Genomic DNA, 16010 nt, shown 5'->3' with positions numbered 1-16010 from the left:
CGCCGCTCGCAAGCCTCCGGACTCGGGCCGCCGCGCTCTTACCCGGGCCTCGTCCAGAGCGACGCCGGCGCCACCACTTCCCCCGGCCTTGGCGGCGGGGCAGCTGGCAGCGCGGGTCTTGGAGGAGCGGGTCCGAGAGGAGATGAAATGGCTGCTGCCTCCGGTCGTCCCAGGTTCTGCTCCGGCCCCAGGCCCGGGCCCAGGCGACTTGGACCCGAGAAGGCGCAGAGAACTCTTCCGGGTGTTCACCATGGTCGAGCCCGGAGGACGGGGTCTACCCCGCGCCCGCCGCGCCCGCCGCGCCCGCCGCGCCCGGGAGAGCTGGGGAAGGCCGGCCCGCCGGCCGGGCAGTCGGGGCCAGTGGAGGCGGGCCGGGAGACGAGCCCACACGGACGCCGCGGAGCGCTGACGAGGACAGGCGACAGTAGGACAGAGAACGGGAAGTCGGCGTGAGGAGGAAGTAAGGAGAGGCGGGAGCAACGCGCCAGGCCGACGACTCAGACCCTCCGCCGGCTTCGCCCTCCTCAGCGGGAGCCGAGCGGAGCCGCCATTTCTACCCCTTTCTCTCCCGTTCTCGCTCTTGAGCTCCGTGCGTCAGGGCTCCAGCGCCGCAGGGCCGACAGGACCGCTTCCGGCCGTGGCCGCTGCGGGGCGCTGCGAGGCCAGCCAGCCTTTTCCTTGGCGGCTGCTCCCTCCTCTCCCCCCGCCCTTCCAATAGGCCCCGCCCAGCGGCCCTACGTCAGGCTCGGCGGCCAGGGAAGGGGCGCTCTGGACTCTGTCAACTCTATGGTTTCCCGGTCGGGCTAGCACGGTAGGAAGGGGGATGGGAAATACCCGAAGGCGTACTGGGTGAGCTCTCACACTCTGGCAGGCCCGAGCACCCCAGCATCCCCACCATCCCCCCAGGTGGCTCGGACGGAGCAAGGAGCTGGAACCGGGCTTGGAGGCGAACCTCGTCAACAACGTGACCAGGTCGCTGTGACCTGACTTGGAATCTCAGATACCGAAGGCATGACACTGAACTTGAGTAACACTTTTCATGGCTGTAAAGAGGAAAGTGACAAGTGTGATAAAATAGATCTGTGCGGTATCTGGCACATAGTAAGCTGGAAAAAGAACAAATGCTAAAACCCTGCGTCTTTAAACAAAGCAAGGCAGGATCTTTTTCGATAACCCTAGCCAGATGTAAGGCGGAGTCACAAAGACTGAATTCTTCCTACTGAGAGCCTCCTTTATCACTGCCGCCGCCGCCCCCACCCGCGCAAGAATTAATACAAAAACTGAACGCAAACATTTTAAATGTGATTGGACTTTCAAAGGAAAAGAGTAACACAGGATTTCTATGAAAAGCTCTGCTGTGAAGTATGAATTATGTTCATTTCAAAAAAATTCTGTACATTAGTCATTGAAAGCCTACTGTTTATTGGGCAGAAGATCTTCCTGTTTGCGATGCTTAAGAAAATTTGAAGACTCGTGAAAAGTCCTGGAAAGATAGGTAAACTGCATCAGAGTTAGCATATTCCAATCATCCAAGCTCCCAATGACCCTGGGAATGGACATAGTTTTTCCGTTTGGTGTACAGTGAGGATTCCAGGAAAGCTGACAAATCCCTCTCAACGAATTTACATACCACACCTTCCCCAAGGCACCACACTTAAAATCGTTCTCTCATGGATGTGGAGACCTCATAATGGCAATGGACCTGGGTTTTTCTGCATCACTTAGCTATAATCATTGAACAGAATGAACAGTTTCATTTCCAGCAGGGGGAAAAAATAAAACTGGCTTTAAGTATGATAGAAATATCCTGAAGGATCCTCAAGGCATGCTACAGCCTACACCACCCACCCGAGCACTCTGGTGCACCAGGTCCCTGTCAGTGTCAGGCCCAGTCTCCTCACTTCTGCCGGTGTGGCCCCTGCTCAGTACCAGCACCAGTTGGCCACCCAGCCCTACACTGGGTGGTCCCTAGGCTCAACTATTTACACTGAGCCCTACCAAGAACAGCCAGTATTCCTCTTTGTAGTTTATGAGCAGAGGGAGAAGGGGTCATGGCTGTCTTTTCCTGGCACTGAGTTCTTCGTAATGGGTATGATGAGCTTTTCCCTTACTATCCCTCAAAACTCCTTAGCCGAGAACATGCTCTGTGAGGGCCCACTGAAGCAGAAGGTTTTTCTCTGGGGACCTGTCTCGGTGTTGTCTGCACTGTTGTGATCTCCAAAGTCTGACCTATTTCTTAATTCTTTATTTTTGTGACAGCAGTTGTGGTATCAGGAAAGACTTCGGAAGCCCCTCTTCTGTAGTTACTAAGGAAGAGAGATCTTCCTGAAGCAACTCTTTGAAAAATATTTTCTCTGACTTTATTTCTATAAATGCTTTATTTAAAAAAAGGAAAAGTACCTGAAGAGGTGTATGGTATGCAGATTAGCATGAAAGGCTTTTTGGGTGCTTTCCTCCTTTGTTTTGTTTCTGTGTTTGCTTTTGTCCTAAGTTGAGAAAGCCAGGTGATGAGTTCGGTTACTATAACCTATACCATTCATTCACAACAAATATTTACTCTAAACCCAAGGAGTGTTAAGTACTGTATCAGGTCGGGGAAAGAGGGAGATTTAAAAAAAAAAAACGACGACAACAACAACATAGTTTGCACCCTCAAAAAGCTCACAGAAAAGGAGGAATTGAAGGAGACACCCAAAGAACCAGTAAGCTGCAACAGGATGTTTGAAGAAAGAATGAGCCCTAGCTGTGTGGCTCGTTTGGTTGGAGCTTTGCTGACATCGTCCTGATGTGTCAAAGTTGCAAATTCAATCCCCAGTCAGGGCGCATACAGCAGTCAACCAATGAGTGCCTGGGTAGGCAGGACAACAAATGATGTTTTTACCTTCCTCTCTTTCTCTAAAGTCAATTGATTAAAATGTTTTTTAAAAAAGAATGAATGAGCAGGGGTGTTAGGGAAAGCCTCTGAGAGGTAATGACTCCTGAGATGCATCTCGAACCACAAAGTGGACAAAGAAAGCATTATGGACATGAGAAAGGAAGGCTTGAAAAAGATATGGAAGCGTTGCTTGTTTTCCACAGTGTGACCTGCCTTGCTTTCTCCTACCTTTCTATAATCTTTCTTAAATTCTGTCCTTAATTTCAGATGCTTAAAAGAAGATGCAACTTGTCCTGGTCAGGTATCTCAGGTGGTTAGAACATTGTCCTGATATGTTGAGGTTGTGGGTTCAATCCCTGGTCAGGGCACACACAAGAAGTAACCAGTGAGTGCATGAATGAGTGGAGCAACAAACTGATATTGCGCTGGTTTGCCTCTATATATATATCTCCACCTCCCCCCCACCACTCTCCCTTTTACTCTCTCTCTCTCCAAAATCAATAAATAAATTTTTAAAATTACAAGAAAAGAGCCCTGGCCAGTGTGGCTCAGTGGATTGAGTGCCAGGCTGTGGACCAAAGGATTGCCAGTTCAATTCCCAGTCAGGGCACATGCCTGGTCTGCAGGTCAGGTCCACGTTTGGGGATGTGAAAGAGGTAACCAATCACTGCTTCTCTCGCACGTCATGTTTCTTTCCTTCCTTTCCCCACCTCTAAAAGTAAATAAGTAAAATCTTTTTTTATTTTTAAAGATTTTATTCATTTATTTTCAAAGAGAGGCAAAGGGGTGAAGAAAGAGAGGGAGAGAAACATCAGTGTGTGGTGGCCTCTCACTGGGCCCCTACTGTGGACCTGGCCCACAACCCAGGCATGTGCCCTGACTGGGAATTGAACCGGCGACCCATTGCTTCGCAGCCCACACTCAATCCACTGAGCTACACCAGCCAGGGCTAAACTTTTTTTTTTTTAATTAAAAAAAAGAAGCTACAACTTGCTATTCTGCAGAGCACTTGGGATCTTGCTTCCCAGCAATTGTCAGTTTAGCTCAAGTCAACTCATAAAGATTCTCTGCAGGTCTGGCCATGTCTTACATCGATAGCATGACTTCATATGTACACAATACTACAGAGTCTGTTTTAAAACATGCAATTATTCAAGCTACTAAATAAATTCAGCAAATATGCTGGATATAAAAATAAACATTAGTGGTATTTCTATAGTCTAATGATGAAAAATCTAAAAAGGAAATTAAGAAAGCAATTCTTATTAAAACAGCACCTAAAAGAATAAAATACTTAGGATCAGAAGGTATAGGACTTGGGCACTGACGACTAAAAGACAGGGCTGAAAGAAATGAAAGAAGACCTAAGTAAATAGAAAGACATCCATGTTCATGGATGGAAAAACCTAACATTGTTAAGATGTTGATATTCCTCAAATTGACGTATGGATTCAATGCAATTCCTATCAAAATCCCAATGGCCTTCTTTTATAGGAATGGAAGCACTGATCCTAACCACAAGGTACCTGGGATTTTTAATGGGGGAGTTAGACCTCAGTCCTTGAGTTTGGCCAAGAGAGAATTCAGAACCAAGAACTCTGGCATAAGAAATTTATTTAGAAGTCACTGCGGTAGAAAAAGTGAGCCAGCTGTGCTGTGTGGGCTCAGGAAATAAGTTACAGAGACAAAAAAAAAAGGGGGGGGGTGGAGCTTGGAGCTCAGGACAAAGAAAGAAAAGATAATGTGCCTGAGAAAAGAAAAGAGGGAAAAGGCACTGACTTGTGAGAGAAGGGGTGGGGGAGGCACTGGGTCCTTTGTCTTAAGGAATTTTATCTGTTTTCCAAAGACTAGGATTTCAGTACAGTATTCATGTACTTTTCCTGAGGACTTAACACTTAAGACAGTGGCCATGCAAGGGTTTGCATGGGATTCATAGGAGACTATTCTCTGCCCCCACCTCGTTTCTCCTCTAAGGGGGTTTAAACCACACTAGTAGCAATATGAAAGGTCAGAGGGTCTAAAGTGTATGAGCAGTGGTATCAAAGTTTAGGAGGTCTACACCACATGACTAGCAACATGCTAAGCACCTGGGACTTTCCTCCCTGGTGACATTCCATATTTGGCCTGCCATTCCTGCTCTGCTCAATCTGCCTAACTGCCTACTCTATCAGAACAACCAAAACAATCTTGAAAAAGAAGAAGAAAGTTGGAGGGCTCATACTTCCTAAATTTAAAACCTACTACAAAGCTATAGTATTCAAAACATAATGATACTGACATAAGAGTAGATCTTTAAATAAATGAAACCGAATTTTGATTCCAGAAATGAACTAATACATTTATGATCAATTGATTTTTGACAAGGGAAGAATCCTCTCTATCACAAGGTGCTGGGGCAGAAAGGAAAGGAAGGTAATGGAGAGAGGAAGGGAAGGAGAGAGGGAAGAAGGAAGAAAGAAAAAAGGAAGGAAGGAGAAAGAAGGAAAAGAGAAAGGAAGGAAGGAGGGGAAAGAGAAAGAAAGAAAAGAAGGAAGGAAGGAGGGAGGGAGGGAGGGAAAAGCCTCATATAAAGGTCAAAGAAAAGTCTCTTTTGTTCAAAGAAATCGAAGTATCCTAGTAACTCCTCAGTGTAGGCTACAACAGACAGGATTTCAGGAGCACTGATTTGAAATTAGAGCTCACCACAGGATCCCAGAATCAGTCACAAAACAAAAGATGAATTTAAAATATTCACGAGATGCCTTTACCTGGGTGGGCATGGCAGGGGTCGGTAGGGGAGGCCCAACCTCATTTTGAATACTAGCATTAAAAACTGTCAAGTGAAAAACAAATGCCAATTTAGACAAATGAGACTTTATTTGAAAATGTTATTGCAATGGTGGGGGAGGGGGAAGAGACTACTCCATTAAACTAAGGTAGGAGGACAATTACTGTAGGGTAAATACTCAACTGTCAAAAACAAACAAACAGACAAAATAACCCACCTAGCTTTAGGTAAAGAGAAAATTTATTGTAGGAGATTATTCCAAAAAGAAAGGAACTGTCACAATGGGAGGCTGTGGGAGGCGGGGTGACTCTTGCTATAGGGGACTCTGACCATGCACAAGATCCGCAACGGTCTCCCAGGTCAGTGGGGCATTTCTTTTACAGGAAGCAGGGGCCAAAAGAAAGAACTGGCTGTGAGGAAGCGGGATGGACCGGTGGAGGTGGCAGTGATCTCACTGCAGATCAGGAAGCCAGCCTATTTTCAGGAACCGTGAATAAGAAGGGATTGTATGCTGGCTCAGGTGGAGGCTGGGTCAAAGTTTAGGGGGCTGGAGGAAGGAGAGAAGCTTAACAAGTTTGGTCAAGTCAAGGTAGCCGGTATTTTGTACAATCAGTTGAGCTAATCACGTATGAGGCCAAAAGAATGGGAATTTGAAGGGTCTGCCATAGGTAAACAAGGGAGCATCCAGGAGTCACATCTAAATCACACGGGGAAGGTGGTCCTTTGCTGTAACCTTTTCAGAATCCCAAAGGAGTGGAAGGATTTCTTTAAAACCCTTGCTTTCCAGAATCTCAGGGTTCAGGTTCAAGTTCAATATTTTTATATTCACAGGGTTCAAGTTCAACATTTGTCAGCATGCAGGGAAATCTCTCCACGGATTCCATCAAAGTCTGAAGAAGTGCAGCGGGATGGAGACGCCGGGTTCTCAGGTGAACCCACAATTAGCTCCGGGCTTTTTCCGAGCACAGTGCAGTGGCACCCAGCAGCCGGGCGGCGGCAGGAAGCAGGTGGCGGCGGTGTGGTCCGGAACGCCGAGGCCAGACGCGGCCGCGACCGCCGCCGCCTGCCCCGCCCCCACGCGCGCTCTCGGGGATGCGCAGAGCCCGCCAGGGCGCGCGCCGCGGCGCTCGGCGGCGGTCGCGGAGGGAGGCGGGCTGGGTCCCAGAGGCGCGGCCCCGGATCCGCATAGGGCCCGCGGGCCCCGGTGCTGCGCAGCTGAGGAGCTCCAGTCCGGCGACGGCTGCTCGCGCTGCCCTAGAGAGAATTGTGGACGAGGCCGGGAGGAGACAGCAGGCGCGGCCCCCTCCAGCGGCCACGCCCGGAGGTAGTTTCCTGGCGCCGCGTCGCGATCGGCGGGGTGCGGGGCTCGGGCCCGCGTCTCCCGGGCTGGGCGGCGGGGGTCGTTGGGTCGGGCAGTGCCGCCGCCGCGCTGGTCTTTGTCTCGGTGAGCCAATTTCTGCCGGGTTCGCGCCCTCGCGCCACCGATCTCGAAAGGGCGCCGTCGGGCGGCGGGGCCGGGCGAGACTCCTGCGCCGCCCAGGTGCGCCGCGGCTCTCGGCTGCCCGCGGCTCGCGGCCCGAGTGCGAACTCCCTGGGAGCCCGTCGGTGGTTTTTTCCCTCGGAAGTCGCTCGTGAACTTCGAGTTAGGTGCGTGCGGTCAAAACGCCCCGATTTCCAAAGGAGATCGCTGCAAAAGCATAGTACAGACATCCAAGGCGTATCTATTTTGAGTCGTCGTCCTTTAACTTCATTACCAGCCTCCCACAACTCAATCTATTTTGCGGGTTTGATGTTCTTCGCCGTTTTCATACTTATTTTCTCTTTTCTTTGTGTGTGTGTGTGTGTGTGTGTGTAGTTCTTTGTACTCACATTTTATTGCTTCTCAGCAATAATGAACGTCAGTGCGGTGTCCAATGTTGGTTCCTTCGCATGTAATTTGAGATCATTGAAAATAAAGCTAGGAAACTGACCGTCTGTGTCGACCTTAATGTGGAACTGTGAAGTGTGTCAGATTGTGTAAGCAACATGAAAATCCACTTCCTTATTTCGTAGTCATGGCTCAAGTGTGTTTTGGCAGTGTTTATAAGTTTTTAAATTATAGTTTAGTTTTAGTGGGACAAACTTTAAAAGTTGGTGGTGTATCTTCTCTCTAAATATGCTAAGAGCCACAATGACTGAAAATGCAATTTAATTCAGTGAATACTGAGCATCTGTGTAAAACAGTAACAGCGCTAGTGCTGGTGGAATCCAAAAATGAGTAAGAATTGTGTGCAGGATGAAGGGAGTGACGAAACACACAAATAATAATGATGCAGACAGAATACGATATTAACAGACCCTACTGCTTATGACCACTGACTCCTATACCCACCCTGTGGTAAATACTTGACACGCATACTTTGTACTTAATGTTAATTACTTGATTCATCATTGAATATTTTTAGTACCTACTGTGTACTGAATGCTAATGATAGGGATATGGTAAGCAGTTAGACAGGTGTGAGCAGAGTAGGAAGGCCAGGCCAAGTACAGAAGGTCACCAGGGTGGGAAGCCCTAGGAAAAGACCTAGCAGCAGGCAAAATGGGAACACAGGGAGTCCATGCAGCCCAGCGGGCTCACTTCTTCTACCTCTGCGACGTTCTGAATAAATTTTCTCTAGTAATTAGAGTCCCTGGCTCTGAATTCTTTCTCAGCCAAACAAAAGGACCATGGTCTAACTTCACTGGTTACATCCGTTGCCAATACAACGGCGACCATCACAGATTTTGCCTTTAAGGACTTTACATTCTCATTGGGGGAAACGGATATGAAACAAATTGTCACACAAGTAAATGCCAGCAAACCGAGATAGCAGCTAAAAAAAGAAGAATGTAGGGTGTTGTGATAGCAAGTAAGGGCTTGCGGAGGCACTTGTGCCAGTCAGGGAAATCGGTTAAGGTTTTCCTAGGAAAGTCATCTTCAGGCTGAGGTATGGGTGCATAGGAATAGGTGAAGGTGGCTCCCCAAGGAGGGAACAAAGGTCCAGGCAATGGAACTAGGAACAGAGGCTTGGGAAGATTTTGGGAACTGAAAGGTCAAAGCGATGGGATTGAATGTAGAAAGCAAAAGGTGGGGTATGATTATGGTCAGAGAAACCATGTGGGGCGGGGCCCCTTAAACTGTGTTAAGGATTTGGGACCAGTTTTTTTCTTTTTCTTTTTAAAAACTTATAGAGAACTTTTCAAGTCACTCAAACGTAGTGAGAGAACAGTATGGTGAACTCCCCTGTAATATTATCCAGATTTGGACTTTATTTGAAGAACAGTAAGAGTTCTTGGAAGGGTTTTAAGCAGGGAAGTCCCACAATCAAATTTGTACCTTAATTAAAAAGATCACCCAGATCCCTGGCTGGTGTAGCTCAGTGGATTGAGTGCGGGCTGCAAACAAAGCATCACAGGTTCCATTCTCAGTCAGGGCACATGCCTGGGTTGCAGGCCAGGTCCCCAGTGGAGGCCATGTGAGAGGCAACCACACATTGATGTTTCTCTCTCTCTCTTTCTTCCTCCCTTCCCCTCTCTAAAAATATAAATAAGTAAAATCTTAAAAAAAAAACCACACATAAAAAGATCACCCTGACATCTGTGTAGAAATCGGATTGGATGGGGACATGAGTGGATATGAGGAACCGGCTAGAGATGAGGGCTGTGTCTGGGAAGGTAAGGCAAATTCTCAGGGCATGTAACTGATCTCTCCTTGCTGTTAGTAAATCTGTATTCATACATACCTTTTGGAGAAGTCATGGCAAGTTTTTCTAAAGGAGATTGTATTTGAGATGAGTTCGCAAAATAGGTAACAGGTCAGGAACCCTAGAATGAGAATGTTCTTGGTGTCAAAGGATGGCTAACCCAGTGACCTTGAAAATCTCTGCTGAAGTTTCCCCTTTCCCTTAGGATTTTCTCATTTAAATTACTTGTGACACTGTCGTTGTGGTCCTTAGGAGCTTATAACTCACTATTCACTATTTTTTGTAGAAGACACTAACGTATTTTTTAGTGATTACAGACAGCTCAGATAAGCTGAAACTTTCTAAGAGGTTTCATTTTTTTTTATCACTTAAGAGTTAGCAAATTAGAATTCATAAAATATTCAAATAAACTTTCTTAAAGCTTCTGATTCTGATGCTACTATAAGTTGCTCTGGAGGCCTAATTCTGTCCTACAGAAGATCTAAGTGAAGGAGCCTCACGTGGAAATGTGATCCATTGGTTTCTTTTCCCTCATGTTCGGTGCCAGGAATGGCTTCATTTTTAAAGATAAACTGCAACTTCTGCATAAAGATAGCATACCCAGTGTTATAATACTGGGATTCAAATTCTTCTTTAAAAAAAAAGTGTCTGTTTAGAAAAATAAAATTGGTAGCATGCAAATTTTCCCAATGTATACGTTGAAAAGACTAAATCTATTTTGACTGGATTTTCTTTTTAGTGGCTATGCTCCAAAAAGCTCAGTCTCCTCTGTCTCCTGACTGATCACTTTAGCTCTGTAGTCGCTGGTAGTAAGTGGGATAATATTCGAGAGGGTGTTTGGTCAACTCTGATGTGCAGTACAAATGTAAGACGGTAGTGGTACTGATTGGAGGCAAAATGAAGAAACTTTGCCTCTGCCCAATCTGAGGCCCACCTCATGCTGGCAGCTTAGATATTTGTCAGGCGGCTCTTTTATTCTCTGCTGTACAGGACACGACCGAGGCTCATTCGTGCCACGTGACTGTGATGATTGGGGAGGTCACTCAATGCACATACATTTTACGTGGTTCATTTACATGGTACTAATTTATGATAGAAAACACCTAAAGTGATGGGGACTTTACAGCCATGTTAGAACCAGTTTTTACTTCTACGCCATGTTCGCGATCAGTAATTTAGTACATTTTTCCTTGTTAGTCTGTAAACTTGCTGGTGATGATAGAGACTCTGGCTGTCCTGTTGATCCTTCTATCAGAGATTCTAAACCAGCGCCTTGTAGACAGTAGTAAGAGGTTCAGTAAGTATGTAAGTGTTTTTAAAAGTTTAATTAATGACATCAAAAGTAAACTTTCATAGCCTGGTCAAAATTCAAACTTTTAAGACTAAGTCTAGAGTTGTTTCTTACCAACCCTTGGAACAGAGGTTGGAACAGAGGGGCGGGAAAAGAGGAAGGAGCGTAACACCGTATTTTCTGTATCTCCTCCAGTCCTCACGACAGCCTTGTGAGGAGGGTGACTGTCTCCAGGTCACAGGTTAGAAGCCGGGGCTTAGCGAAGGTAAATAACATGTTTGAGGTCATCCGGCTCCAATACGATGCAGCGGGTACTCCGGTGCAAGTCAGTTTGAAGCCGAGGACTCTTCATTCTCTTTTGCTGTCATAAAACAAGCAGAACAGTATATCACCAGCCTGTAACTGTGAAATGATGAAAAACGTTAGTATTGCCCCTTGCTCGAGAACAGTAACCTACCAGTAGGAAACAGAGAGGAGTGCTTGAAGGGTGGCTGCTGTTCACTTCGCACACACTGTGCACTGTGGAGGAAACAGGACAAGTGGAAGTCGTGATACCTGTCCTCCTTAGGGGATCTGGCTCCAGTGGAGAGGCCAAAAGACACAACGGAAACAATAGTCAAGAATATCAGGCATGACTTAAACACCAAAAATATACATGCTTTAGGAGGGGAATATTCAGGCCCTGGCTGGCGTAGCTCAGCGGATTGAGCGCGGGCTGCAAACCAAAGCATCGCTGGTTCGATTCCCAGTCCGGGCACATGCCTGGGTTGCAGGCCATGGCCCCCAGCAACCGCACATTGATGTTTCTCTCTCTCTCTCTTTCTCCCTCCCTTCCCTCTCTAAAAATAAATAAATAAAATCTTTAAAAAAAAAAACAGCCTAGGAGGGGAGTATTCATAAGGGTTTAGCATTTCACCTTTATGGTAGAAATGAATCTCGGGTTGAGACTTGGAAGGATAGTTAGGATTTCAGTGCCTAGAAGGACAGTCACAATGTGAGCCAAGAAGTGGGATGAATGTTACATTTATGATACAATAAGGATCATATCCACACTAAGGGATTGTTTTAGAGTAGTTACAAATAATGTTGGAAAACTGTCCAGTGAAAAAGCAAACAGCACCATCAAAATGTAATGTCCACAAGGGCTGGGGTCTTTGTCCATTTTGTTCAGTACGTACCCCGAGCACCTAGAATCATTCCAGGCATACAGTCATTGCCAATATACTTTTTAACATTTTTGAAAACTTTACCCAGGTATAATTAATGTGCAATAAGATGCACATATTTAAGACATACCATTTAATAAATATTTAGTATTAAATATTTTTGTTTTACATGTTTCATTTAAATATTAGGTACTATTAAATATTTTTTAAGATTTTATTTATTTATTTTTAGAGACGGGAAGGGAGGGAGAAAGAGAGGGAGAGAAACATCAATGTGTGGTTGCCTCCCGAGTGGCCCCCACTGGGGACCTGGCTGGTAACCCAGGCATGTGCCCTAACTGGGAATCAAACCTGAGACCCTTTGGCTCACAGCCCACACTCAATCCACTGAGCTACACCAGCCAGGGCATATTAAATATTTTTAAATATTAAGTGGTATTTAACTGTCTATAATTTTTTAAAAGATTTTATTTATTTATTTTTAGAGAGAGGGGAAGGGAGGGAGAAAGAAAGGGAGAGAAATATCAGTGTGTGGTTGCCTCTTGCACACCCCCACCTGGGGATCTGATCTGCAGCTCAGGCATGTGCCCTGACTAGGAATGGAACCGGCCACTGTTTGGTTTTCAGGCCAGCACTCAGTCCATTGAGCTACACCAGCCTGGGCTACAATGTTTTGTTTCTTAAATAAAAAGAAGCAAGTAAATCAAAATGCAAATTTTTCTGAATCTGAATGGTATGGTTGGTGTTTATATTTTTCTCTATTCTTTTGGATATGTTGGAAAGGGAAGCAATTAAATAGTTTTAGAGCCCCAGCTGGTGTGGCCCAGTTGGTTGGAGTATCGCCAAATAAACCAAAAGGTCGTGGGTTCGATTCCTGTCAGGGCACATGCCAGCATTGCAGTGTGGTCAGGTGTGTGTGGGAGGCCATCGATCGGTGTTTTTCTCTCTCTCTCTCTGTCTGGAATCACTAAAAATATATGTTTAAAAACTGATTTTAGAAATGATGAGATTTCAAGGACAAAGTCTTAGGAGAAAATGTTAGTGAACACAAAATTCTGTTTTTTTTCAACTACATAACTTTATCAAAGTACCATAGGTACCTAGTTTAAAGGGATAGTGTGGCTTTACCCTCGGACTAAGAGGTAGAGTCTGAAATTACCGCTGGGAATGCTGTGGCAGGTGCCGTCCCGACCTGTACTCACTCCTCTGCCCCTTTGAATTGCCTCCTTTTTCCTTCCTGTCTGTTTCACCTAGTTTCTCAGAACTTCCCACAATTTCCTCCTGCATAGGCTAAGAAATAAGTTCACTATGAGTTTATATTCAAGTCATAATGAAAACAATAGAGGTATTTAAAACATTTTTCAAAGACATTTTCCAGAGCAGACTCCACTGTTCTACTTCAGTTCCTAGCAGAACAGGCTACCAGGGAATCAGTGCTCGCACCGCGCACCGCACCCTCTTAATCCGAGGGTGGTGGAGCCGGCTCCCTTAGCAGTGGGAAACGGAAGTCAGAACCTAAAATGCATCCGACTCTGACATCACCCGGTGAAAGGCTGCCACTGGGTGCTCAGTTGTGTGGGCCACCTTCCCCTCCAGATCCTTTGGAGACTTCCCAGCGGGCCAGTAGACTACTTCTGGTGCTCATTTTCTTCTGGTTCTCTTTGCTGCGGGATGGGTCTGGTGGACCTCCAGGAGCTATGACTGATGTCTGCTTTCCATTTAAATATGCTTAAAACTTACATTTTTAAATAGTGGTACTGTATTTGCTTTTTGTATAGGTACTCTCCAGGGAGAATGTAAGAAAAACATTTTTCTTTGCTATAATCTGTTTGGGAGTTGAAATGTTTTTAATGCTTTGTAGGAATCTGGCTTGATTATGTCTCCTTTTGGGTAAAGTGTTTTTCATCCGTTTTAAATCTGTAGTATAGTCTCTGGGACCTTGATGTTATAATCAATCTGTCATGACCTAGTAATAACATATTCTTAATTATATTGTTTTGGTCCTGGCCAGGTAGCTGAGTTGGTTAGAGCATAATCCCCATATGCCAAGGTTGGGGGTTCAATCCCCAGCCAGGTCACATACAAGAATCAACCAATGAATGCATAATTTAGTGGAACAATAAATTGATGTTTCCCTCTTGTTCTCTGTCTCTCCCCCTATCTCTCTCTCTCTCTCTCCCTCTCTCTCTCTCTCAAATCAGTAAAACTGTATTGTTTTAGGCACATATACAAAGAAGTTGTAATGTGGTATGCGGGTGACCAACATACAGACTTATTAAGGCATTGCACTCTAGTATTTTTTTAAGCTTATTTAATTTTAAAACATTAAATTGTCATTGACTTCTTTTTTCTTTCTCTCCACAGTCAGTTTGGTTGTGTTTCCCTTGGGTAAATAATCGGACATTCCAGATTAGATCAAATAGACCTGATTGTTCCTAACTTGAATTTTGACAACGGACAACTCTAATTTTGCTCTAAGCAGGCAGCTCACACTATTGACCGTGTTTGACTTCACATAGCACATGTCGTGCTGTTGCTCTTTGTCTAAGATAGAGATGGATGTAGATATAGATATTTGTTTATGTTAGGAAAAAACACAAAAAGTAATGTTACCCATAAGCTGGGAGAGAGAGGACTGGGTGGAGGGGACAAGGATGGAAGGTGAATATCTCTGAATGTATCTTGTGTTTTAGGTCCACTCGGGGACAATATAAATGTTTTGCATGCTTAAGAAACAAATTAACTGAACTGACTGTCAAGTTGGTGGTAACACCACACAGAAATTACTTCAAGTAACTTGAAAACATAGTCGTTTTACTGTATAGCCTAGTGACAGCTTTGAGTTTGGTTACGTGTTCTTAAGTCCCCTTTAGTGCTACCTTAGGGATACAGAATAACTTATGGTGAAGAATATTAATGCACACAGAGGAATGAATGTATTGAAAATAACAGATTTGCAACTTTAGCTCTTGTTTATTTTTGCCGTTACAGCAAGGCAGAAGAGAATGAAAGAAGTAGATAATCTTGAAAGTATAAAAGAAGAATGGTAAGTTAATTCAGTCTATGAAATTTCTTTGTTGTTAATGTCTTTGTTAGTATCTTTTCCTGTTTGTTCTGCATTTCACTGACTGGGATAGTGAGTGTTCATTATGATGATCTCAGTTAAATACCTATTAGTAATATATTGAAAAGTAATTTTTTTTTACCATCAGTACATTGAATGGATCTTAGTGAAGTCACTAAATCTTACTATTAATTTTAAAAAAAATTGTTAGGACAGTTTATGAGACAGTTGCCAAAGACTATTTTTTAAGAATTTAAGTGAAATAAACACATTCTTCTTTGGTAAAAAAAAAAAAAAACCACTTTGTTAACTTTGTCTCTGTTCACATATTACTCCTGTCATATAAGTGAGAAATTCAAGCAACTACTTCATTAGCCTCTCGTGTTAGAGTCACAGTGGAAATATAATGATTTTGGAGTCAGAGATACCGAGGTTGAATTTCATCTCTGTCTTACTCTACCTGTCTGGCCTTTGTGCAGTTTAGGTAGATTATTTGAGTTTAAATATCTCATCTATAAACTGGGGCTATACCTAAGCCCCTGAAAGATTTTCAGGGGGATTAGATAGCCAATATAAAGCACTTAGCTTAGTATTAGCATATAGAAGGTTGTCAATAAATGTTAGGTACAAAAATCTATGGCTGTTATCAATATAGATTACTTTATTCTCACCCATCTGAGGTGAAGTATATTTTGTATTGAATATTATGCTTTGTTTTAAATCCTTGAGGTAAATTTCTTTCATTCATAGTTCATTTAAGGAGACAGAAAAGTATTTATTTCACACTTACAAATACTTTGTAAATGCTTCTGTACCAAACATTTGTTGTTGTTTTCACTAAAGTGTTTATGGTTGTATGTATATGTGATATTAACAATGTAGTTGTGAGATTGTGTCAGGGGTCTCTAAGACCTCTGCCAGGTTTGATGATTTGCCCAAAGGATTCACAGCATAGAATCATACTAATGGCTATGATTTATTACAATGGAAGAACCCAAAGCAAAAGCAGCAAAGGGAAAAGCTCACAGGACACAGTCCAGGAGAAACCAGGCACAAGCTTCCAAGAGTCGTCGCCCAGTGGAGTCACCTGGGACACACTTAATTCCCCCAGTATTAAGTTAT

General features: G+C 44.4%; 2 protein-coding genes across 6 annotated transcripts in view; one reads left to right on the top strand and one right to left on the bottom strand.

Annotated features, from left to right (window-relative positions):
* The window catches only part of ATAD2B (ATPase family AAA domain containing 2B), a 127248-nt gene extending 126341 nt beyond the window's left edge, over nt 1-907 (bottom strand). For 2 of the 3 annotated variants that reach the window (XM_045844425.1, XM_045844426.1), the window contains exon 1: nt 43-906. In XM_045844425.1, the coding sequence (XP_045700381.1) occupies nt 43-252 (210 nt within the window). In that variant the 5' untranslated portion in view covers nt 253-906. Of the gene's footprint in view, nt 1-42 lie in introns of all 3 variants that reach the window. The other variant, XR_006786347.1, reaches the window with a different exon arrangement.
* Nucleotides 908-5974: 5067 nt separating this feature from the next.
* UBXN2A (UBX domain protein 2A) overlaps nt 5975-16010 on the top strand; it is a 30030-nt gene continuing 19994 nt past the window's right edge. Inside the window, exons 1-2 of one of the 3 annotated variants that reach the window (XM_045844438.1) lie at nt 5975-6966; nt 14816-14870. In XM_045844438.1, the coding sequence (XP_045700394.1) occupies nt 6735-6966; nt 14816-14870 (287 nt within the window). In that variant the 5' untranslated portion in view covers nt 5975-6734. The remainder of the gene's footprint in view (nt 6967-14815; nt 14871-16010) is intronic. The other 2 variants (XM_045844437.1, XM_045844436.1) reach the window with 2 other exon arrangements.

The sequence above is a fragment of the Phyllostomus hastatus genome, unplaced genomic scaffold, assembly GCF_019186645.2.
Source record: "Phyllostomus hastatus isolate PE091 unplaced genomic scaffold, TTU_PhHast_1.1 phas_contig_402, whole genome shotgun sequence".
Lineage (NCBI taxonomy): Eukaryota > Metazoa > Chordata > Mammalia > Chiroptera > Phyllostomidae > Phyllostomus > Phyllostomus hastatus.
Note: the sequence above shows the minus strand (reverse complement) of the source record. Positions and strands in the feature narration are given on the sequence as shown.